Raw genomic sequence first — 23,723 nt, 5'->3', positions numbered from 1 at the left:
CTCAGGTACCAAGGTATAACATCTGGATAGGACCTAAGTTCTGCTAACCTTTAACCTAGGATCCAGACTGGCCATTTTCATTATTGTCACATTTTCTGCTCTCGATCTCAAGCTGTCCCTTCCAACATGTTCCATGCCAGCATCCTCCAACACCAGGCCAGCACTGGCTCATCCATGATCTTCACCTGTCTTGTCACTGACCCTGTCAACTCAACTCTCATAGAAAGGTCTTCAGACTGTCCCTCACCAGCCTTTCAGTCTCACATCTTAGACAGGACCACTGCACTCGCTTCCTGTCACCACTTCCTGATAGACGTAGCTCTACCGCTCAGCACCAACCCATGCTCTTCCCATCCTGCTTTCCTTCTCAGTATCCTAATGGACTTTTCGTCAGTGTCTGAAATAGTAATGTTCTTTAGGGACCCGTTTCTGAGCTGCTTTTGTTAACCCCACTGTTTAATCCCCCCCCCGTTTCTATTGCAGCTTTTGTTAACCCCACTCTGCAAGTCCTCCATGACCAGCATTATCTTTATGACAGCTTGTTGGATGGCAGGGGTGGGACATTCTCATAGCTCCTCCACAACATTTTGCTTCCATTCTGTAAACACCTTTCTCCTTTTACGTGCTACCCACCATCCCAAGCCTTTGGTTCCCAAACTGATTCTCCTAACCAGCCCAGATCCCAAACCATTCCACAGCAAGCGTGGAGACAGCCCTGCCTTACAAAGCCAGGCCATGGCAAAGTCTCTTTTCCTGTCCTATATTCTTGGCCCCTGGGCACTGAGGAAAAACACTGGCTCGGTCACTGGAATCCATGGTTTCCCACCTCCAGTGTGTTCTCACAGGCCTCTGCACCTTCTCACTCGGCAGTATTCAGTCCCCTTGGTCTTCCTGGTAGTCAGTGCTGACAGGATTAAGACATGGTCTAGGGTAAGCAACTTCGCAAGCTCTTGAGGTCCTGGACAGCGGAAGCTTGAGTATGATTGAGCACACCAACACAGCTGTGCTGCATGGCTTTCAGGCTCTGTGGCCTAATACTGCTATGCTCCCAATTCTTAGACTTTGTGAGCTGGGGAAGCATGGAACAAAACAGCTTTAAAATCCCATTGTGTCCAAAGTACCCATCATTATTAGTCATTATCCTTAATCAATGACACATATACTTGATTGTTTTCATTTTCATTTATTCTGTGCAGTTTAAAGTGAAAGTTAAAACATACAAACCATGAAAGCTTTAGATATTACGACAGGAACATCATTTATTTGCATATCCCCCGTCTGTATTTTACATCTTGTTACACAAAGGTACTTTTATCACACACGGCTCTAGTTCCTTACAATGTATTTGTCAAGCAGCAATGTGACAATGCATCACAGCACAGGACGGAAGGGCTCCTGTAAGAAGCCACGGCAGCGGTATTTGGTGAATGATTATGCATAGAACTGGCATGGAGGTGAAAGCACGTACTCTAACCAATGGAGATGCAGCTTCCACTAAGACAGGACAAACTCTAACTTGTTACAAGTTTCAAACTCCAGGACACTTGGACAGCAGACAATACAAGGTGCTTTAATTCTAGATTCTATAACCAATGCTGGGAACTGCTGCTCACTGGCTTTAGGAAGTCAACTTCAAATATAAAAGCACTTAGTTCACCAGACCTGCGGTTAATCTGGTTACCAATCACAGTCAGACGCCTTCTGGGAAAAACTGACTTTAGAAAGGATTGCACTGCAGACTCAATAACTTCATGCACTGCCTCTCTTGACAGGAAACATGGACGACTTCCCATCAGGTTTCAGATGTCTGCACATACATATTCTAAACTTCTAGCAAAATACCATTTTGAAATGGCTCTTCAACCCAGCCTAAACAAAGAGGTCAAGATGTCCATGAAACGGCTACCCACTATCTCCTTCCACTGTGAGAATCCATTCAGTTCAAATGTTATCTTCAGGTGTGTATTTAATGCCTCAGCTAACTTATTCAAATCTTTAGTGTTCTGGCATTTAAATCTGAGCCCTGCCACCACATGGGCAATTTGCAAACACACACGCAAACGCAAACACACACACACACACACCTTTAAAGACAAAACAAAGATTTGGGAAGGGCTGGGTGAGAAGGACTGCAACCATCCACCTGAGTCCTTGAGTCTCTAATCAGGCCTCAAAGAGATATCATTTTTGGAAGGGTGCAGGCAAGACTCTATTATTTCTCTGCTATGTTTTTAAACGTTAAAGCTAAGCACACCCCTTGTGCTGAGAGCCTGAGAATGCAGGTGTGGCAGTTGTAACAGCTATAAAAGTACTAAAACAAAACAGGAAACAGGACAGAAACCCACAGCACATGAGGACTCCTGCAGGACAATGGTTTTTCTCCCCTCTCTTGGTGGGGTAAAGGAGATCCATGAGACCAATTTTACACAAAGGACTATGCTTTAGACTCTTCATACTGGCATCCAAAATGTCTTCAGTTAAGCACGCAAGTATGAGCTATTGCATCATAAGGTACTGTTTCTTGGGCCAAGTACAGTATTTATTAATGTTTTGTAATATGCCGCAAACATAAGTGCCAATAAAAAAATGCCACATATGCAGCTTTGGGGGAATTAGTTTGGACCTTGTTATAGGTTGGAGGGGACAGTTACATCAGCCACAACTCTTTAATACTGATACAGCGGGGAGCTCACCTGCAGCTTAAAGTGTTTCCTGTTGGCATCTAAACCTTAGCTATCTGCCGCAAAAACATTAGCAAAAAGGAAAACCTGGAGCTCAAAACATTAGATTATGAAAAAAAAAAATCTAATGTAAACATCCTCCCAGTACCAAGATGCCTCAGAGCATCTTGACCCATTTAGTGATATTTAGTTGCTTTAAGAAGTATTACAAATCAAAGCTAAAAACGACGTCACTGCTCTTTTTGCCTCTGGTCACATGATGCCCCATAAAGCAGCCAGACTGATGGCACCCCACTCTCAGCTGCTGGGCATTTTTTGTTTAAGTAGAGGCTGGCCCCCTGTGATTTCCCTTCCAGTGTTCCCAAAGGGCTACAATGTCAAAAACAGTTCTTTAGGAACTCAGCTTGGGGCAAAATCTGCCAGTAGAAAGAATGAGGTATCAAACAGGATTAAACAGCCCCAAAGAACAAGAACCCGGAAAGTACCGTGGCTTTGCAGTTCACTTATGTACAGCACAGACAACACTAGACGGTCCATTAATCTATCTCTCTTCTCTAGTAAACAGTCCAAAGTTCAGTTAAAACAAACATGGACTCCTGGCAAGAGGCATTTTACCTAGTTAAGCAGGCATTTTCAATGACTGCTTTCTCAAGCCCTAGCACTCTTGAGGTCTTGTGGCTGAATTGCTGTTCGTGAAGTACTTTCTCCACAACAAGCCCAGAACCTAAAGTCCCCATATAAAGGGGGACTGATCTCATTCTCCCTAAAGGAGAAGACAGTTGATAGATTCTTAACTATAACTCTAAAACCCCCAATAGGTTTACCCCAAAAGTATTTCATAGAAAATAACTATGTTAACACTGTAAGATTTATACTTAAGTTCTCCAATAAATAACTGCTATCTTGAAAAGTAAATTTACAAATTATCACTTTTACTTAGTCTAAGTGACAATCAACTGTTAAGATGCACCATAAGTATTTCTAAGAAAAAAACACTGCCCATTAAGCTGTGACATGCGCCTGGCATCCAGAAACATGTTTTAGTTTGCATTTTATTCCACGTTCTAAAATATTTTTGCCACATAAACTTTGAGCCTATGTAAAGAATGTGTGAAATGAACAGGTTAAGTTATAACTGTAACTTCAGATTCTGAGTCCCCCTCTTCCAAATCACTTTTGAAATTAGTCATAGGAATCTTCACTTCCCCACACGTGTGTCAAGAGTACTGGCAATGCTGCATTTCCTGATGGAGCGCTCACTGCCTTTTGTCTAACACCAGGAGGCAGCTTCGAATAAAACATACGATATCTTAATGGCAGTCTTCTCCGTGAAGTGGTCATATAGGCCTCTCTTTGCTTTGAATTTTGTTAGGTCAACTCTGGGGATTTTGGCAATTTCTCCTTGCCTTTGACTGCAATCCCTTGCCTTGAAGAAAGACAACTGTTTTGCAAGTGCCTCGCGGATAAAACGTAGCACAGATTCATCAACTTGTGGGTATCTTCCTTTCTTAAGTCCCATAAAGCATTTTGTTGTTTCTTTTCAAGACAATATAGAATTGTGACCATTTCTCTGGTAGCAAATGTTGACATCACTATTAACCAAAATGCCTCACTGCTGTTTCCATGTTTCTCTGCATATACAATAACCTTTCACTTCAATGCTGAGTCATTTTTAAGTGCCAGTTAAACCTGATATATTTGATACCAACAATATACACATCAGCTGAGGTAATGACACTCTAACAAGGGGCAAAGTCACATATGCGTAAGCTAGGTCAATGGCAAGACTATCTATCACCCGGTTGACAGTAATGAGATACGTCCCAATTCCTGACAAGTTAAAACATCAAGAAAAGGGTACATTTTATGACTAATAACATGTGTCTTCAAGCCTGAAATGTTTACAGATTTACACCAGTGCAAAACAAAACAAAACAAAAAAGCCCAAGAGGCAAAGAGTAAGTAGGCCCAGTGAAGCCAAATATCCAGGATGAAATCTGTAATGGTCCAATTTGGTTTAAATTCCCTTTATTTCTATATGGCTTACGTATAAATCTTATTTTTTTTTTATGATATAAATCCAATTGCAAATGTTCCTCAGTCACTTAGTGACTTTCAAAGTCAGGTCTCTAAGGACAGAGGCTCAGAACTCCCTCAGACCATATTCTAGTAAGGCGCGTCTGGTCAGCGGCCTTCGTCAGCAGGTGCCCTTCGCTGGCGAGCAGATCTGATCCTGTGTGGTGAAGCTGAAGGGTCCTCTTCTGTTTCAGACCCTGAAGGCTGCTCATGATCTCCTTCCTGAGATCCTGTGTCTCCCACCAGCTCCCGGAGAAACTTGAATTTAGATAAAAATAGATGCCATACGAAATACCAACCTAGAAGAAGACAAAAACATTAAGACAAATGATTGCTTTGTTTTCAACTCAGAACACAACAGTTAACAGAAAGGCCTGTCACAGAGCAGTATGCGTGCCAGACAATGCATCCACATGGCAAGCATTAGGCTCTTGGGATGTGTAAGGCGTGAGGATGGTTTCTAGAATTACACAGGACAACTCCCTGCTTTCATGGACTTTAGAACCAAGCAGTGATATTATAATGAGTATTGTTCCACATATACTCTTGGGAGACTGAGGCAGGTAGATGCCAAGTTCAAGGCTAGCCTGTGCTGCATGCTAAGACTCCATCGCAAATACCAATTCTCCGTACAGTTTTATGTGAGATTGGGAGTAAGTGAGAGTATTTTTTTGTATTAAGATCAAGTTTAACAGTATTTCTGTAGGAAAGAAACACACTTGATTAATGAGTGGCTATACCCTACCTGAGTTCTACTCAAGGTGAGCCAGAACGAAAAGATGTCACACAGGAGGAGTCAACTGTGCCACAGTGAAAGGCCTGGTAAGATGGCGCTGCTGAAAAGGGTATAGCAGCAGTTCCGAACCTTCCTAATGCTGAGCCCCTTTTCTACAGGTAGCTCCTTATATGCTGACCCCAACATAAAACTATTTCAATGCTACTTTATAACTGTCATTTTGCTACTCTCAAAAATTGTAACATGTATTACAAATGGGCTTTATTTTCATGAAGTGTGTGTCCTTGGAGACCAGGTTTGTCAAAGGGGTAGCAACACCCCAGGCTGAGAATTGCTGGTGTATAAACAATTTCACAGAAAACTGTAAAAGTTCTACAATTACGAGATAGGAACATAAAGCCTCTGAACTCACTGCATAAGTTCAAGATTTTTAGAAAATGACATTTTCACGTCAAATTCTTTAAGGAAGAAACATCATTCAATAAAGGATCAATCCTGTAAACCCAAGCTGGCTTGCCCCAAGCTTTAGGAGAACACACACGAAGTCGGGGGTCGGGGGAAGTCAGCCTCGGCACTGGTGTTTTCACACACCAAGTCAGCCACAGCAGTTGTTTTCTGCCGCTGTTTCCTTCATGACCTTTATTCACAACGGCCAGCAGGCCATAGCATTTTCAAATGACATGTCGTACTTCATGAAAATAAACCCCAAATGGCTTTTCCACCCCCGTGTTTAATTTGCCTTGTTCCTTACAGTCACTTAAGAAAGAGTCCAGAATATTTTTGGTCAACTATGTGCATAAACAGCCCAGCTTTGTAAAATATATTTCCAGACTAATATGTTCTGCTTCCTTCCAAAAGTCTCTGCTAAACTGGTAGAGCAATCAGAGGAAAGACCACTGGGCAGGAGGACCCCACTTCTGACCCGAGGCTCACAAAGCTGCACTGTGAGGACTGAAGGAAGAACAGCCAAGGAGCTTAGGTGCCTGTCACTGAGAAACTGGTCCATAAATGGCTCACCTGACATGAGTTCAGATGCTACCAGGGCAGGAAAACCTGGGGTAACTATTTTTTTCAAATTACTTTTTTACAGAGATGATTCATATATCATCAAATTTATCCTTTTGAAGCAGCTTAATGGCTTCTGGAATGTTCAAACGGTTGTGTAACCAATACTCTTGAGCTCCCGGGCATGTGTACCGACCCTAAAAGAATCCTCCAGAGCCATCATGGTTGGGGAAGGACCTCGGCTGACAGAGAGCTTGTCAGGCTACAGAGATAAAGTCCTAGACTCATTCTCCAGCACCACACAAAACCAGCTGTGGTGGTCCGCCTGTAATCCCAACACTTGGAAGTGAAGTGGGAAGATCAGAAATTGAAGGCTATCCTTGACTATAGAGAGAGTTTGAAGTAGCTTGGGCTACATGAGACTTTGAAAGAGAAAAAAGAAGTCTGATGCCCTGCAAGAATCCCCCAGCATCGCTGCAGGCCATGACTCACACCTCGAATCCCCGCACTCGGGAGGTGTAAGGCAGGTGGATGTCTGTGTGTTCAAGGCCAGCCTGGTCCACACAGTGAGCACCAGGCCAGCCAAGGCTACCTAGTGAGAGACTCTGTCTGAAAAGGTGGGCGTGGCGGGGGGGGGGCTGCTTAAAGAAAAGAAAAGGAAAAAGGTGACAACAGCTGCCAGAGGCTTTGGACGGGAGGACGTCCCACTGGGTCCCAAATTCTCTTCCTCCCAACTGCACTGCCAGGAATGACAACAACGTAAAAATGCTTCAGTGTCAAGCCAACGTTCACAAGGTAGTGTCTGCCACGCAGCCTCCTCCTTCCCGCTGGCAGTCACGAACATGCATTACATCACTGCGGATTTCCCCTCTGTGAACATGCCACATAAGTGGCCTTTGTTTCTGGCTTCATTTATGAAACCTCTTTTCAAGGTCCATGCTTGGTGCTGGTGGCTCTACTCTACATGGTACCAGCAACATGTGAGGTCCCGTTTCTCCACACCCTCGCCAACACTTCCTGTTGCCAACCAACCTACTAGATATGAAATGGCACACGAGAGTGGTGGCTTTGATTTTCATTAGTCTTCATAACTAATAACATGTTTCCTTTTTTTACCAATTTGTCAATTTTTTCCATTTTTGCTTTTGAAAACTGTCTATCCAAGTGTGCTCAGTTTAAAGCTCAGAGGTTTTGTTTTAATTCTTGAGCTATAAGCTCTTGTGTGTTCCAGACAGCAGAGGCACTTCACCCATTCCATCTAGGCTCTTTTCACTGTTTTGAAATGACTTCTGCAGAACATGTTTAACTCTGATGAAACCCAGTAAGTCAGTCACTGGGCTGCCTTGGTGACATGGAGGGAACTCCTGGCAAATCCAAGACGGTTGCAATTTACACCAGCCAATCTTCTAAGAGTTCTACAGACTTTAACACGTAAGTCTTTGGCACAAAGTTTGGGCCCAAATTCATTCATTACTGTATGACTGTCAGGTTGTCCCAGATCATTTGTTGAAAGAACAGTTCTCTTGGAAAACTTATCCGAAATCCAATCATAGACAGCAATTTTCTTCTGTGCTCCTAGCTCTCTAGATGACAGTCTTCTGCTGACACACACCATCTGAACTGCAGTAGCTCTGAATTCCTTTTGAGACCATGAAGTATATGTCCACCAGCTTTCCCAAGACTGTTTTGATGCCTGCATCCCTTGCATTGCTAGGTGAATTTTAGAGCCGGCTAGTCAGTGCAGCGAGTCTGTAGGTCAAAGCAGGAGACTGCGCTGTTTCTGTAATGTCATTCTACTCAACTAAAATTTCCCACAATGTACATACATGCTTCTATGTTTTTATACATGTATGTGAATGTGTTATGGAGGCTAGAGGTCAATGCCAGTGTCTTCCTCTATTGCTCTGGAATTACAGATGTGTACCACCACTCCTGGCTTTGTATTTGGTACTGGGAACCTTAACTCAGATATTGTGACCATGAATGTAAACGTACCAACAGGAAATTATAATAATGCAGTTCAAAGAGAGGACAGATGGTCTTCATTTCCTTAAGACTAAATATTCCATAGAGAATGAGGGAAGCGATGGGTAGCAAGAAGTCTCTGACTGAAAAGCACTAACAAGCCCTCAGGACAGGGCAGTTCCCTGTGGGATGGTCAAACGACGGCAGAGCCTGGCACAGAGGCTTGGGTGTGAGAACACACTCTTAGGTCACAGATTCTCTTCCCCTTGATTTCAACAAAACTGAGATTCAATCACAGAGTGGGGAGAGGAAAGAGTTTAATAGATGATAGAATGCAGAAGGCTACGGTCGCTGCATCCATACTCGATGTTTTCCCAAAGTGGCCTGCGAAACCACTCATACTTCTGCCCCAAATCTAAACAAACTCACAAAACACGCCTCTATGTCCCCATGGGGAGGGGAGGGCAGCAAGGGCTGAGGAGGAGGGCTCTGAGGGTAGCAGCGCTTCACAGGAAGGCTGAGATGGGAACCCTGTCCCGGGAACACAGAGCTCACGCGCTGGCAGCCAGAGAGCATGAATGCTCAATGTGCAAGGACGCTGATGAAAGGTGGCTCAGCTGGCAAGCACTGCAGTGCCGATCACCGAAGCAGAAGGAACTCAAGTTGTCCTCGGGTAAAATGAGGGCGTCCTTACAGGCCTGAAATTTGGGGGAACAGACTGGAAGAGAATGGAGATATCTCTAAACCAGTGTCTGCTTCTTATAAAGTTTATCAAAAAATGGCAACTGTCTAAACAAAGGATAATAATGGAAATTCAAAAGTTGAACAAAAACAACTACCCAAGACATTTATTTTAGAAAAAGAACTATTATAACCCCCAACGCATATATCCTAAGCCAAGCAGGACTTAGCAAAGGAACCATGAGCTACTGCAGTCCCAGAAGGCCCTACTCCAGAGATGTTAATTAACTACAGAAAAAGAAAGCATGAATTTTTCTTGTTAACTTTAGGGACAAGTAGATGTAACCTCTACCAGCCTAAGCGTCACTAGATTTAAGCTGTCCTGTCACACACATCTAGGATGCCACACTGCCAGAATAAGAGTGCTCTGATCTAGGAACTATAGCATCTTATCTGTCCTCACCTTATAACAAATAAACCTTAAGTAGACAGAGCATTGCATAGCTAGTCTGGTGTATCAAGGAACTTGTGGTTTAAGTAACAGACACTCGAAGACCCAAAAGTGGGAGTTTCTTAAAAACTTACAAGGGTAAGAGAGTCCTTGGGTGCTTTACCACAGACTAGAACTGGGTTGGTTAGTTAACTTGGTTAGTCCTCATGAACTAGTCATTCTCTTGGTGTAGTCTGTTTCTCCTTGCATGTTTACCTCCATACTCAAGAAGTCACAGGTAGTTTTAGAAATTTGTGGGGATTAGACATAGTAGCTTAGAGAAAGAACCTTGGTAAATGACTATTAAGCAAGACTCCCAGGACAGTCTCCACCACAGAAGCTGCTCAAAACGAATAGGTGAGTTTTGTCTACTTGTTTTCTGAGACAAGATCTCACTTAGTGCCCAGGCTAGCCTGGGACTTGAGGTATAGTCCATGTCAGCCTTAAACTTGGAGCAATTCTGATTGCAAGCGTCCCAAGTAAGATTACAGGCAACACATCCATCTCACAGACAGATCTACTGGTTAAAGTCTTCCTATGAAGCTGGGCTTGGCAGCGCCTATCGTCATGCCTGGGAGGTAAGGAGGAAGCAGGATCTTGAGTTCCAGGCTAGCCTGCATCAAAAGCAAAGTAGCAAAACCTTCCCTGATTCTTTTAAAAGGTCCACACATTACCTATTAGTGAATGTCTACACTGCATGAGGCTCCAATTACCTGGTGTGGGGCAAAGTGAGGCCAAGGAAAGATGAGAGGCATCTTTTCCCTTTCGGGTACAAGTTCACTGTAAACATAAGACACGGTCAAAAACAACCCAACATAATGACCCTACTTAATGGCAGCAATTCCTAAATGGTATCACTATAACTGATGACTTATCACAAGTTCTAGGGAGGTCTTGGAAACTAGAGTCTTGAGGGCTCGTCGCACAAACCCCAAGTCTATCTTGTAGCTGCGCTTACTCATTTTTTTATTTGTTCGTTTTTTTGTGAGACAAGGTCTCACTGCATAGCTCTGCCTGCCTTGGAACTCATTATGTAGACCAGGCTGCCCTCAAACTCAGAGATGCACCTGCCTCTACCTCTGAGGGACTTCGATTAAAGGTGCCTGTCACCATGCCTCACTGTGCTTGCTTCATTTTGAAGCTCCATAGATTAATGTACATACAAGTTTGGAAAGCACAGAAATGTATGCCAAGAAGTGAATCAATCAGCCCGGCCAAGAGAAAGGAGAAAGGAAGGGATTCAGAGTTGAATGCCCAGGAGGAAGAAATGAAGGACAGTTGACCAGAAACTGCCTCAGAAGACTCCATTTCCCAAGAGGCAACAAAAGCCACATTAGTATTTATTGAGATATGAAGATTACATAAGAAGATGTGCTGTAGTTGTATGTCAACGTGACACAAGCTAGAGTTATTTAGGAAGCGGGAACCTCAGCTGAGAAAATGCTACCACCAGACTGGCCTATGGGCAAGCCTGTGGAACATCTTCCAGGTTGATAATTGACGTGGAAGGGCACCACTCACTGTGGGCAGTGCCACCCTTGAGCTGGGGGTCCTGGATTATATAAGAAAGCATGGGGAGCAAGCCAGTAAGCAGCACCCCTCCATGGCCTCGGCATCAGCTCCCGGCTCCAGGTTCCTGCCCTGACTTCCTCAGGTGATGATGATAGGCTGTGAGCTGAAATAAACTCTTTCCTCCCCAGGTGGCTTTTGGTCACCATGTTTTATCACAGTACTAGAAACCTACCTAAGACAGAAGACTACAGAAAGAGACTGCCTAGAAGTGGAGTATAACTCACTGTCTAGCATACGGAAGGTCCTAGTTTCAATACCCAACACCTCAATTAATAAAACTTTCCTCCAAATAGCACCAATGAGTTACGAGATGCTATAAGAAGCTTACGGATATAATAACTGATACAATGGCCAGAGCTATTGAAATGTCCCCTCCAAAACTCAGGTGGATATGTGCATGATATCTTAACAATATAAAGAAGTGATTAAGGCCTATTAAGAAATGAGATAATGTCCACAGAGAGGGACTACGTAAGTATCACAAGGACAGATTTAAGTCTGTCTCTCTCTGTGTGCTTGTCCTTCCACCCCATACTGTCTCACCCAGCAAAGGCTCTCAAGTCCTCCACAACCCAATAAACACCTATCGTTTACGATTTACCTAGTGTGTGGGATTCTACTGTAAAGCGGAAAATGGATAAGGTGAGACAAAGGGATGAAGGCTGACTATGCTCTAGCTAAAGCTGTGCTGTGTCTGTCTATATATAGCCTTGTTTAATTAAGCATGTTCACAGCACTGCATGCAGAAAAAGACCAGTGCAAAGTTACACAATATAAAATGAAGCTTCATCCTTTACATATTATTAGATACACAAAAACACACCAAATGGGAGAGGGGTGGATCTGAGGTGTGTCAAAGGAAGAGCCACCAAAGACACAAAGGACACTCCGCCAGGTCAGAGTCACAACTTCAATTTAGCCTAAGAATAGAATGGCCTAAGGTGGTTGCCAGGATCTAAGATAACTTCTCCAAGGAGTCCATGTATTGGGGGAGCAGGAAGATGGAAGAGTAAAAGTCATAAAACCTAGATGACCTTTTACTGCAAAGGTACCCCTTAAGCCTGCAGCACATGAGCCAGCTCACGGAAGCACAGCACACACACCAAATCCTTCACACTCTTATTCTACAGGCATGGGCCTTACACCGTTGGATTTAAAAAGAAAACCAGGAAGGAGAGAAAGGGGAGGGGAGAGGGAAATTCTGCTTCCGCATAATCAGACACCAAGGCTGACTGCTGGGGCGAGCTCTTCACAGCTTTTTAAAATGGAGGTTTGGGCCTGGTTCCATCCTTAGACTGATAAGCACTGTAAGTCAGAAAAACTGGCTGGCAGCAGAAGCTCTGGGTTCTGGGATAATGAAAGGTGACTCACTTGTGTGTGACAGTAATTAATTAAGCATTAGTTCGAAAGAGAAATGTTTTTGAAACATGCTGCACTGGATTTCTATAGATAAACATGCCAGAATGGCAATGATGGTAGATGAGCTAAACACTGAACCTCACCATCAATGTAACTAAAAGTCGCACGATCAATCTACGCTCCACATTTCACTTAATCCTCATCATTTCTCGGAATCAGTCAAGACTGGTAACCATGATTCCCATTCCTACATAAAAGACTAATGATTAACAGGGGCTTTTTGCTTTTATTGTAAGCTTAAGGACCAATCTGTTAAGAATTTGAAAGAAAAACAACACAGGGCAAGCAAGCTGTAAATCTCAGCAGCTGATGAGAGGAAGGACACAGAAAAAGAGGAAGAAAGTCATGCCTTGAGTGAGGGTCCAAGAAAGCGGGTTCAGCAGTGGAGGTCAGCAGGCAGCTGCACTGGGAGAAATGGGAGGAGCATCTAGAGGGTGAGCAAGTATGCCTAAGATCTGGGCCAGTGGCTAAGGAACCAACAGGAAAGGAAAAGGAAGTCACTTTTTGAGTCAGAACTTTTTGAGTCAGGCTGCAAGCGACTATCTGTAAACGAGTGGACATTGCTGTCTACCCACCCCCTTTTAGGACAGGGTCTTGTTACAGGCTGGCCTCAAACTTAGAGGCCCTCCTGCCTCACTCTCCCGAATGCTGGAATGGCATCCATGAGTTACAGCTATAAAGCAAGCCAACTACCTAACTTAGGGCAGAACAACAAATTTAAGTATATCAAGTTCTTGGGTTTTCATGGCAGACATATGACAACGTACAGCTTCAAGGATGAAGCATGATCAACTTCACACATTGCAACGTAATCCCCAGCGTGACTATTCTGGAGAATGGCCCTTTGGAAGGTGAGTGGGTAAAAGGGTACAGTCCTCCTAGAAGAATCAGGCATGGTCATGCACATCTGTTTCAACTGGTATTTCTGTGGTCTGCACATCTTGGGTCTATCTGACAGGTTTGTTCAGTGTCTGTAAAAAAAAAAAAAAAAAAAAAGGCAGCAGTTTGGACTGGCTTCTGTAATTAGTACATTATCAGCAGGAATCTTCAGAGCTAAAGATAGCATTAACTGGTCAGTTGATACACATTTTAAATCCTGGTGTGACACCTCTAATCCCAGCACCCAGGAAGTAGAGGCAGGTGGATCTCTGAGAGTTCAAGGTTTGTCTGGAATACAGCAAGCCAGCCAAGCCTATACAGTGAGATCCTATCTCCAAGAACCAACCAACCAAAATCCTTAAATTCTTACATAGTTTTGTGAGGGACTTTAGGGCAAGAAAGATGGAAACTGGATGTTTGCTTTTCAGTGTCTACTCTACCAACAGATATACTATTTAGAGAATACTGGGAGCCTGATGAACCTCCACATTTCACTTAGGAAACGTGCATCTCATCTTTGGTAATGCCTTCTGAATGTTGGCTTGACACTGAAACCTTTTTACATTTTTTGTTGTTGTTAACATTAACATTTTATCTGTTAATTATACTTAAGTAAGGCTGACTAAAAACCATAGACTCAAAAGAGTATTGTCAAACTTTTAACAAACCCTTTAAGCTAATTAAGAGACCATCGTTTTCAGATGGTTCCAGAACTTTGAATTCCTTTACAGGCAAGCTGAAACTCAACTCATCCTCAACAGTGAATCAAAACAAAAAAAAAAAGCAAAAAGCCTAACCACCGAAACATATTTTGATAATCTTCTACCTTGCTTGTGTCCAAGAGCCTTTTCTGTTGGGCTTTTGGCAGAGCCCCAACACTGAAGGTAAGGTGCTGCCTGACTTAAGTCTATTTTTCTAAGACCAGAGTAAACTAAAACCAGGCTTAATCTTTGAAAATCCACCCCAAGGCACTGATTAATTCATCCCTACTCACCTGTACTTTGGCATTAGGTCAGCAGACAGGTAGCTAGTCCTCACCATTCCCAGACCCGGCTTTCTGTGAATTTGTCTTTATTAAAATTAGAGGCTGGGAACATTGCGGGCAGTCCTGGCTTGGCCTGAGTCGCTTCTGTCCGCTCTAACTCCTTGATCTGCCAGACACAGAAGTAGCCTGGTCTTGGTACAACACACCTGCATATCAGTGTGCTCAGGCTAAACTAGGGAGCACAACCTGGCCAACTTATGAGAGGGCGTGACCCTCGGTTGATGCAACTCCTCTCCTAGTACAGGCCCACACTCTGACCTCCTAGGACCTCTGTTGACACCAGTCCAAAATCCCAGCCCTAAAGCTTCAAATCTCATGTGCTCATCACTGCAACAGGGCAGGGAGAAGAGGCACCACTGTGCTGAGTCAAACTACAATCCCAAAGCCACTGCCATTCCCAACTCTACTATTGTCCCCTTGGCTAAAACTGACCTCAACCCAACATAAACTCCCAACTGGCTTCCTTCCTGCCAGGCTGTAGCTCTATGAGCCTGGACAATCTTGAAGTTCCCATGAAAGCTCCTAGTGCCCACATCTGTGCCGAAACGTGCAGCTAATTTGGCTTGAAATTGACTCGTTTATTTCTGTCCCTCAAATATTTGTCAGTGCTTCCTACATCCCAAACACTCTTGGGCTGCAGCATGTGTGTCCAGTGACAATGAAATCTACGGAGAAGAGCAGAGGAAGGGGGAGGGTCAGGTGCACACAGGAGAAAGCTGCTATCTTCAAAGAGGCTAGAGAGCCTTCCTGGCAACTGAGAGGATAAATGTATCAATGAGATGGCAAACACTGCAGAAACAAGTCCAGAAAGGTAGTTTCAGATGTGCTAACGTTTGAAATCTTCATTGCACTCACAATGCAAACTCCATGTCTCCCTGCCTCCTCTGGAAGTCAGGCTGTGGGGCTCAAACTCCCCTCTTTCCAATCACATGCTTGATGTTTCTGGTGACTAGTGTTTCATCCTAAAATAATCTTGGGGACCCAGAGACACTCCATGGGCATAAACCCCGGTTGTGGAAGGCACATGATAACATGCCACTCCTATCACATAGACTAGTATAAGGGAACTGGGGTTTCAAGGGCATTGTGCCAAAGCTATTTTTCATGATAGTGCAGAGATGAACTTGTGAAGTCTCAGTATGGGGGACACTGTTTGAAAGGAGAGTGATAAAAGAGTGAGCATACATGCCACCTTGATGAACTTCATCTGAGCATAAGTAGAGTGTGCCCACATTAATGGATCTTTTCAAACCCTGGAAATGTTTCTGAATGACTAAGATGGATCTCTGTCCAGCCTGTGGCTTAAAGACAACTATTTTGTGGTTATCTTTGTACCTCAGAAATCACATCAGATATTTAGGTGAATAGGCATGACACTCGCCCAGTGAACAAAAAAAATAAGGAAGATTAAACAAGAAGAGTGCATTCAGAGCCAGGTGGGGTTGTCAGCTAGCCAGTGTTTCACATACTAAAGAGTCTGCCTTTAATCCTAGCATGCTGGAGGCAGAGGCAGGTGGGTATCTGAGAATTCCAGGTCAGCCAGGGCTATACAGTCAGACCCGGTCTCAATCAATCAATCAAAATAAAATTGTTCCAGGTTGATAGACATACTAAGACACTCACAGTTTAATAGAGATAGAGAAAGAAAATGAGCTACCTAAGGGGGATACAAGATAAAACAAGGCATCCTCTCTGTTCAGGGGCAGCATCCATGACCTGTGACCTGTGACTGAGGTGGAGCCTCGGTGTTGCCGGTTACCTGTAGTCTCAGTGTCTTCCCAACTGGAGGATGATGTCCTCAGGGACACAGACGGTCCTCTGTTAATTTTGGATACCCATGACCGCCCTCTCCAGCAAATGTTCCCAAGATCCAGTAAGGAGTTTTCACTGAATAAGAGCTACCCTTTTGAGGAAACACTAATGTGTGCCACACTTAGCAATTACTGCTGGAATTTAATAACCAGCAGAGGGATTTTCCTCCCTTCAGATGAGGGCCTACTATGCTACGTGCCAGGAAATGCCCTAGGATCTAGTTAACAAAGCAAATTAAGTGGCTTATGTCACAGTTCTTACACTTTAATTGGCAGTGTTAAACAATAACCAGACTGCCACTGTTCCCACTAACCTTCCAAACAAACTGGGCCGAAAAGCAGTCACTCTTGCTAAAGCTGCATGTCCTGAAGCTGAAACTAGTTAGCTAACCATTCTCAAGATAGCAGGATTCAACAGATGTCAAGAAATCAGTATCATATAATAGGCCAGTTTCAATTAGCAAGATAATCAAGTTCTTTCTGCCTTAATCCTTAGACACACACACAGAGACAGACAGCAGACAAACATACACACGCACATACTCCTACCTACCTCTTGAGTAATCTGCTATTAATCACTTGTTTTCCATGTGGTCTGTCATCTCCACTTTACAAGGCAATGAGCAACCTGTCTAGCGTGTGCACACACACGCACGCACGCACGCACGCACGCACGCACGCACACACACACACCACAGAGGCACCCACACACGAGCACACACCCCACCTTGTTGTGCTAGCAATACCACTGAACTACATTCTTCCAGCCCTCTGCTGGGTCTTTCTGAGGGAGCTGCCCAACTCACTGTTTCTGTGGGACATCAGGAAGCTATGCCACAACCATGCTTTTGATACGGAAAGAGACCAGCAGATCCAGAACTGTCAATCACTGGATTAGAATTTCCCTGGCCTCCATGTGCAAGCTCTAGAGGTGTGAGGGGCTTATCAGAGATGCAGAGGGGATAGAGGACCACGTATGGACACTCAGGGAAGTTTGGGGACTGGGGCTGCTTCTGGTTAAGAAACCAGGAGTGACTGTCAAAGGCTCCTGAGATTAAAATAATAAAATAAAAATAACAAAATAAAACCCCTTAATAAATTATCAGTTGTTTTTTAAAAATCTGATTAGAAAAAAATTCTCGGGAGGGGGAGAGATAAAGGCACTTCATCAGCCAGCATATGTGAACTAAAGCCAACCAAGACTGTTCCCTATGCGGGAATGTGTGTCAGACCCTAGACTTAAACCCAGCAGCCATCTGTTCACATACACACTATCTCAACTTCTAGCCTCAGGAAACCCAGGGTATTTCTTAGGCACTACTCCTTCAGCCCAAAACTGTGGCTCTTTGTGATTATCACCCTTATAGCGCTGAGCAACTTAAAAGAGTTGCTGTTATGGAAATGCTCTGGGCTCTCAGATCCAATGGTCAAGGATCTGTGGTAGCTGCAGGGCCTGTCCCAGGACTTGGTTCTCTTAACAGCTCACTAAACCTTTCTAGTTCAGACACAAAATACAATCAAGGACCACAGGAAAAGTCAGAGAGAAGAAAAAGCAACTGGTTAAATCTACCTGCATGGGCAGGCAAATTTAAAATATCCTAGTAGGAAGTAAGAGAATTCTTCCCTGGGAAAAGAACAAATGTTGTTAGTCTCAGAGAACAGACCTCTACATTAACAACTGAGGGTGCATGCAAATGACTAAGTCCTTATCAAATCACAGTGCATGGGTGAGCCTGCATCTAACAGAGACCCATTGGTGTTTGTTGTTGCTGCTTTTTGGGGGGGGGTTGGAGGTTGTTTTGTTTTGTTTTTTGAGACAAGGCCTCTCTGTATAGCCCTGGCTGTCCTGGAACACCCTTTGTAGATCAGGCTGGCCTACAGAGATCCACCTGCCTCTGCCTCCCAAGTGCTGGGATTAAATATGTGTTCTTCTACAGCGCCAGGTAAGAAACTATCGTTTTGTTTTGTTTTAACTACGTCATCCTTGAACATGAACATATCAAAGACTTCTAGAGAAAAACTCTCTCTAGGTGTTCAAGAGTCCAGAGTAAAAAGCCTGGGCTCGATGACCAGCAGTGAAGAAGAAGATTAAAAAAAAAAAAGGACAAAAAGAATCCAAAGTAAAAAAGGAAATATGGAAAAGGCAATTCAGGAAAAATGAAAAATAAAACCACTTATTTGGAAGAAAATTTTTGGAAGAAAATACTCCTAGAAAGGGAGATTCTCAATTGGATATGTCTAGAACAAAATGAATGAAACCAAAAATGAACCAAGTTATATCTTGACATTTCAGTATACCAGTGATGAAAAGACTATCCAAAAAAGGCATTTGGAGAGGAAAAATAAGTTACCTGAACACTGAAAGAAATGAAAAGGCACTGCAATTCTCAAAATTAGCCCTGGAAGCTGAAAAAACAAGCAATAATTTTAAAACTCTAAATAAAAAAGTGTGCAACCTCAGATCTACTCAGAGTACTGGTCAAATATCAAGGCTAAAATTCAAAAGACTTTTTAAGCAGGTACCTCAAAACATTCTTTTTCATGTACCTTTTCTTAGAAAGCACACTCCTACAAATACAGAATGTATAAGAAAGACAATGACAGGAGATGCAGGACAGGCCAGCAGAGAAAGCACACGGCTTAGCATGTGAGGACAGCTGCTGAGAAGGAAGCGGGGCTCTGGGAAGGGGTGGGAACGAGCAATAATTGAACATATGGGAACTATTTCTTGTTGACTGTGTAGATCCAGGTCGCCGGAGGGGAAAACAAATAACAAAAGGTACATACAGGGAAGGCAACACTAGGGGCTTGGGGGCGGAGTTCACTGTTAGATAACGCTCCTGGCACCTGCAAGAACCAGGGTTACATCCCAGCATTGGGAAAGATGAAAATAGTGGGTAAACTTACCAGGCAATTGTTAGGTTCAAGCAAAACGAAACCATAAGCGGCCAGATTATACTGTTAGTCCAGCAGGGAATAGTTACACAGTCCAAATATAAATGCTGAGAACTAATTTGGCCAAAAATTGTTACAAATGTTAAGCAGGGAAAACAATGAAAACTACCTCAGCTAATCAAGTGTCTAAATTACAGAATCAGTTGTAGCAATGAAGATCATCAAGACATACACAAGTAAATATCTATAGGATAAAAATATAGGTGAAATGAACTATGGGTTTTAAAACTGTTTCTTCAGTTAAAAGAAGCTGAAGAAAATATTTGATTAAAAGGATCTGGACAGCTGGGAGTGGTGGCACGCTCCTTTAATCCCAGCACCTGGAAGGCAGAAACAGGGGAACTCTGTAAATTCCAGTCCAACCAGGTCTACAGCATGATTTCCAAGACAACGGGAGTTACACAGTGAGACCTTTTCTTGGAAGGGGGTGGTGAGGGTTTGGAAATGATCATCAGCCTCTGCAGAAGGATAGCAGCATGGAATATGAAAGCTCAAAGTGCTTCTCAGGGGAGAAACCTCAATTATGCAGAAGACTATAAGTGAATACCCATTCAGTAATATGGAAGTCATTCATTACCCGCCTCGACAAAGCGCAGCTTCACTGAATGGTACAAGCAGAAAACATTTTTAAATGAATAAAAAAATGAAAAAGAAGAAACAATCAGTATATACAAAAGGAAAACCTCCCTAGGAATCCCAAATGTGAAATTCAGAATTTGCTGTGTGAAATCGCTCACTGGCATTCTCCAACAAACTCAATTTTGATTCCTTAGGGCCAACCTGGTGATAGATTCTGATCCAGGGTCTAGTGGGCACAAACAGAAAGGTGGCAAAATTTAATGAGATCAGAAAGCAGGTGAGCCAGCCCAAAGGTCCAAGGCTGGTAATTTGAACTCACTGCTCCTGATTTAACAAAATCTCCTAAAAAAGACCAGCCCCCTCAAAAAAAAAAAAATGTTGGTAAGAAAGGAAAACAATGTGTTTATACATTTTTTTCTTGAACATTTTCAAAGCGTTAGCCAGGTTCTCAAAAAATAAATAAATAAAAAAGCTAATGACCACCAGAAAGGTAAAAATTACTTAAGGGAATATGACTAACTACTTCCTACCCTTCAGCAAATGCTGGAGACATGTTACATGTTATAGACTAAACTGTATCCCGTCCCTGCCAAATTCACATGTCCTAATTCCCAATGTGACTGTGTCTGGAAAGTAAGTAAATCTGTAAGTGCCAGGGCCCTTATCCAATGGCCTGTATCATGTACCTACAATGAGAAGAACCTGTGAAAATACCAGGACATGTTGGCCATCTACACCCCAAGGAAAGATGCCCTTAAAGCCCTCCGAGCCTCCAGGACTGTGAGAGAATAGATGTCTGTGGTGTCCTGCGACACAGCCCCAGCAAATTATCAGGCACCCAAGTCTGGTCTGCCCCTTCCCTCTTCTCCTAAACCTTCAGCCACCTTCCAGTCAAAACAAAAGGCTGCCCTACCCTGTCATTAGCTTCCCAACAAGGAATAGTATTTGGACTGCTTATACAACCATTAGTTTTAAAGTGTCATACCTTACCTCTCACTCACTAGGTTTCCTAAAACTAATGACATGGCATGTTTAAAAAAAAAAAAATGAGTAAAAATAAGCAGCCCAATGGCCACTGAAAGTCGAGAAAGCAAACGGGAATTAAAATGTCTCAGAGGAAGTTTGGCAAGTGTTCTGCCCAACATGTAGTATGGCTTGTATGTCACATTCTCATTCCCAGTAGAAAGGCTAACACATGCCTTCATCCTTCACCCATCCAACTAATGCTTAAGGGCTAGTTTATTCTTATTTCAAGAACCTTGGGCTGGGGGCACAGTTTGCCTAGCCTGCCGGAAGCCTGCAGTTCCATCCTGGCATACAATAAGCTGGGTGTGCCCACCACACAGCAAGCTCGGTGCCAACCTGGTCTACCCAGGGGCCCATCTTAAAAAAAAAAAAAGGCTACAGAGTAAGCCCCTGGTCTTTTGTTTGTTTGTTTGTTTGTTTTTAAAAAAAAAAAAGACTTTTTAGCCCTAGTGTCACTAGAAATAGCCAAAAATTTTAGGGCTGGGAATTAGCTCAGCTGTTCAGCGTGTGCTTGACACATGAGGCCCTTCATTCAATCAGGATCACTAACAAAAATTAAATATACGTGTGGGTATCTTTATGTGTATACAGGTGTGTATGTAACTTTTCCTAGCACAGCCACTGGACTGAGCAATAACTATGTAATAATACCCTCTACCGTATTTATAAAGTTTTAATCCATTAAGTCAAGCGCATACTCTTGTAAATACCAACGCTCACTAGCATCTATTCGAAATGCTTTCCAAATTCTCAGGATTGTTCGGCCTCTTTGCTGGAGACCCATAGTTATCAGCTACTGTGCATAACGAATTAAGAGTGGCTGAAACATGCCTTGAGAACAGTTTAACGTCCTCTCATTCTGAGAAGGGAAATACACACAGCAAACCAAACAGCACCATGACAGCAGAACCAAGAATTAGGTTACCTGGCCCTGGAAGTTTATTACAGGCGTGTTTTGGGGCTCTGCCCGTTATCACATATGCTCGCAATTTGGTTAAAGCCCGAACTCGCTTCATGTGCGCTGGGAACTCAAGTACGCTCCAACCCCTGGATAAAATGAAGGTGGTGAAAAAAAAAAATCTCTCACCAGGCTCAGAACCTCCAAGTAAAAAAGATGAAACCAATCACTTCTCCTTCGAATACAGGCCACGGTGAAGATCTGGGTAGACTGTGGCATTATGACAACCAAGGACAAACCTGCCCGGGAAGCGGGAACGAGCTTCCTACCTAGAATCAGGATGCCAGCCTTGAACACTGAGCTTCCGTGGGGCTGGGACGACCTGCCCTGGTGGCCAGGGGACCACCGCAGGCTCCACGACGCTTGTCCACGCACGCTTTCCCGACCACCCACGGCGCTGGCCCCACTCACCGCACACCATCAGCAGCAGGACGATCAGCAGCGTGGCCACGAACACCAGCAGGGTCAACCCCACGTTGTGCCACATCTTGAGAGCTGGAGGGTGGGCGCGGGCTCAGCGGCGGGCGGCGGGGCGGCGGGGCGGCATGTGCGGCGGGCGCCCGAGGGCAGCGCCCCCAGGGGGCGGGACTGGGCGGTGCGGAGGCGGACCGCGGAGGGACCCACCCGCAGACCTGCCCCCGGCCGGGGCGACCTAGGCGCGGGAGGAGCGGGCCGCGGGACGCCACTACCGCCTCATCGCTCCGTGGAGCCCGGGCCACGGCGAGCGGAGAGGCCGGCGACGAACCGACACGCTGCCATGGCGGACGCCGAAGGGGAAAGCGTGAGCTGGAGGTGGCGCGGAGGACGCAAGGCCCCGGCAGCGGCTCCCGCGAGGTCCCCTCGGCCCTCGGAGACGCCAGATGTCAACCACTCCCCGAGGCCGCCGCAGCTGCTCCTCCGCTCCCTGCCCCCTCCCCCGCAGCAGCTCATCACCAAGCACCCACTCGGCATCGATGCTGCCGCCGCGCGGGGTCTGCTGGGAAATGTAGTTCAAAGCTCCTGAGAGGTGCAGGACTTTACCCAACCACGAAATACAACTCCCAGAATTCAACACTTCCCAGGGTTTCGCCTTGCTCTCCTTTCCCGTCCCCAGTGCCTTTGGTGTTCTGGAGACACCACCTCCTGAAGACGACTGGCTGGCTCATGTTCTCAAAAAGTCTGTGTGGTGGGCTGTCTCCTTCACTAGGCTATACCGAGGCGCCAGTGACGTTTCAGCCGTGAATCCAAAAACAAAATTGTTTTTAGTGAGTAAGAGGGAAAGAAGGAAGACGGTTGCCTGAAAAACAGGTTTCACTTGAACCTAACCTATTGCCGCCGGCGAAGATTGGATACTTGTGAGGCAATAAGTCCCCTGACCCAAAGACGTAAGAATCTGGAAAGCCTTTTCCCATCCCCCAGCTACAGATGTTGTGTTATGTTTTCACAGATAATATCCTTCAGGTGTAACTTGTGAGTGACTTAGGGACATCTGTGCCTGTAATTCACCTACCTGTTTTGCAAGTTTTGTTTCAGCTGTTTCCCAACGGTGCAAGCTGAATTCCAGCTAAGAAGCAGCACTGTGAATAAATACTGCATATAAAAATACACAACGGCATTACTTGCTCTGCAGTAATAGATTTAATATACAGTTCCTGTGAAGAGAGTGAGCTCAATGCAGTAAATTTAGAAATCAACTTATTCATTCTTAGTGGATGAGCCAATTCACTTGCATAACAGGACATTTTGATTACAATCTGGTTGAAAGGACCACAGTTGAATAGATCTAGTTCAAAAGAAAATCAGAAAGAATTAAGGTTTTTAACCTTTTTCATACACATATAATAAACATGTTTGTCTTCCATGGAC

At 44.2% G+C, this 23,723-nt stretch overlaps 1 protein-coding gene across 1 annotated transcript; it reads right to left on the bottom strand.

The window, feature by feature from the left end:
• Positions 1–1,167: 1,167 nt before the first annotated feature.
• Smim13 (small integral membrane protein 13) lies at positions 1,168–22,496 on the bottom strand. The gene is made up of 2 exons (XM_021647291.2): positions 22,290–22,496; positions 1,168–5,056 (listed from the first exon to the last, which is right to left on the bottom strand). Exons 1-2 carry the CDS (start codon positions 22,363–22,365, stop codon positions 4,866–4,868), a joined length of 267 nt encoding a protein of 88 aa, XP_021502966.1. The 5' UTR covers positions 22,366–22,496; the 3' UTR covers positions 1,168–4,865.
• Between the last annotated feature and the right edge of the window lie 1,227 nt (positions 22,497–23,723).

Source organism: Meriones unguiculatus, chromosome 19 (assembly GCF_030254825.1).
Source record: "Meriones unguiculatus strain TT.TT164.6M chromosome 19, Bangor_MerUng_6.1, whole genome shotgun sequence".
NCBI lineage: Eukaryota > Metazoa > Chordata > Mammalia > Rodentia > Muridae > Meriones > Meriones unguiculatus.
This window is presented reverse-complemented; position numbering and strand designations above follow the sequence as displayed.

Coding starts and splice junctions, on each gene's coding strand:
- Smim13 (XM_021647291.2), bottom strand. CDS start 22,365: ATGTGGCACAACGTGGGGTTGACCCTGCTGGTGTTCGTGGCCACGCTG. Junction 5,057..22,289: donor CCTGCTGCTGATGGTGTGCG/GTGAGTGGGGCC, acceptor GTCTTCTTCTAG/GTTGGTATTTCGTATGGCAT.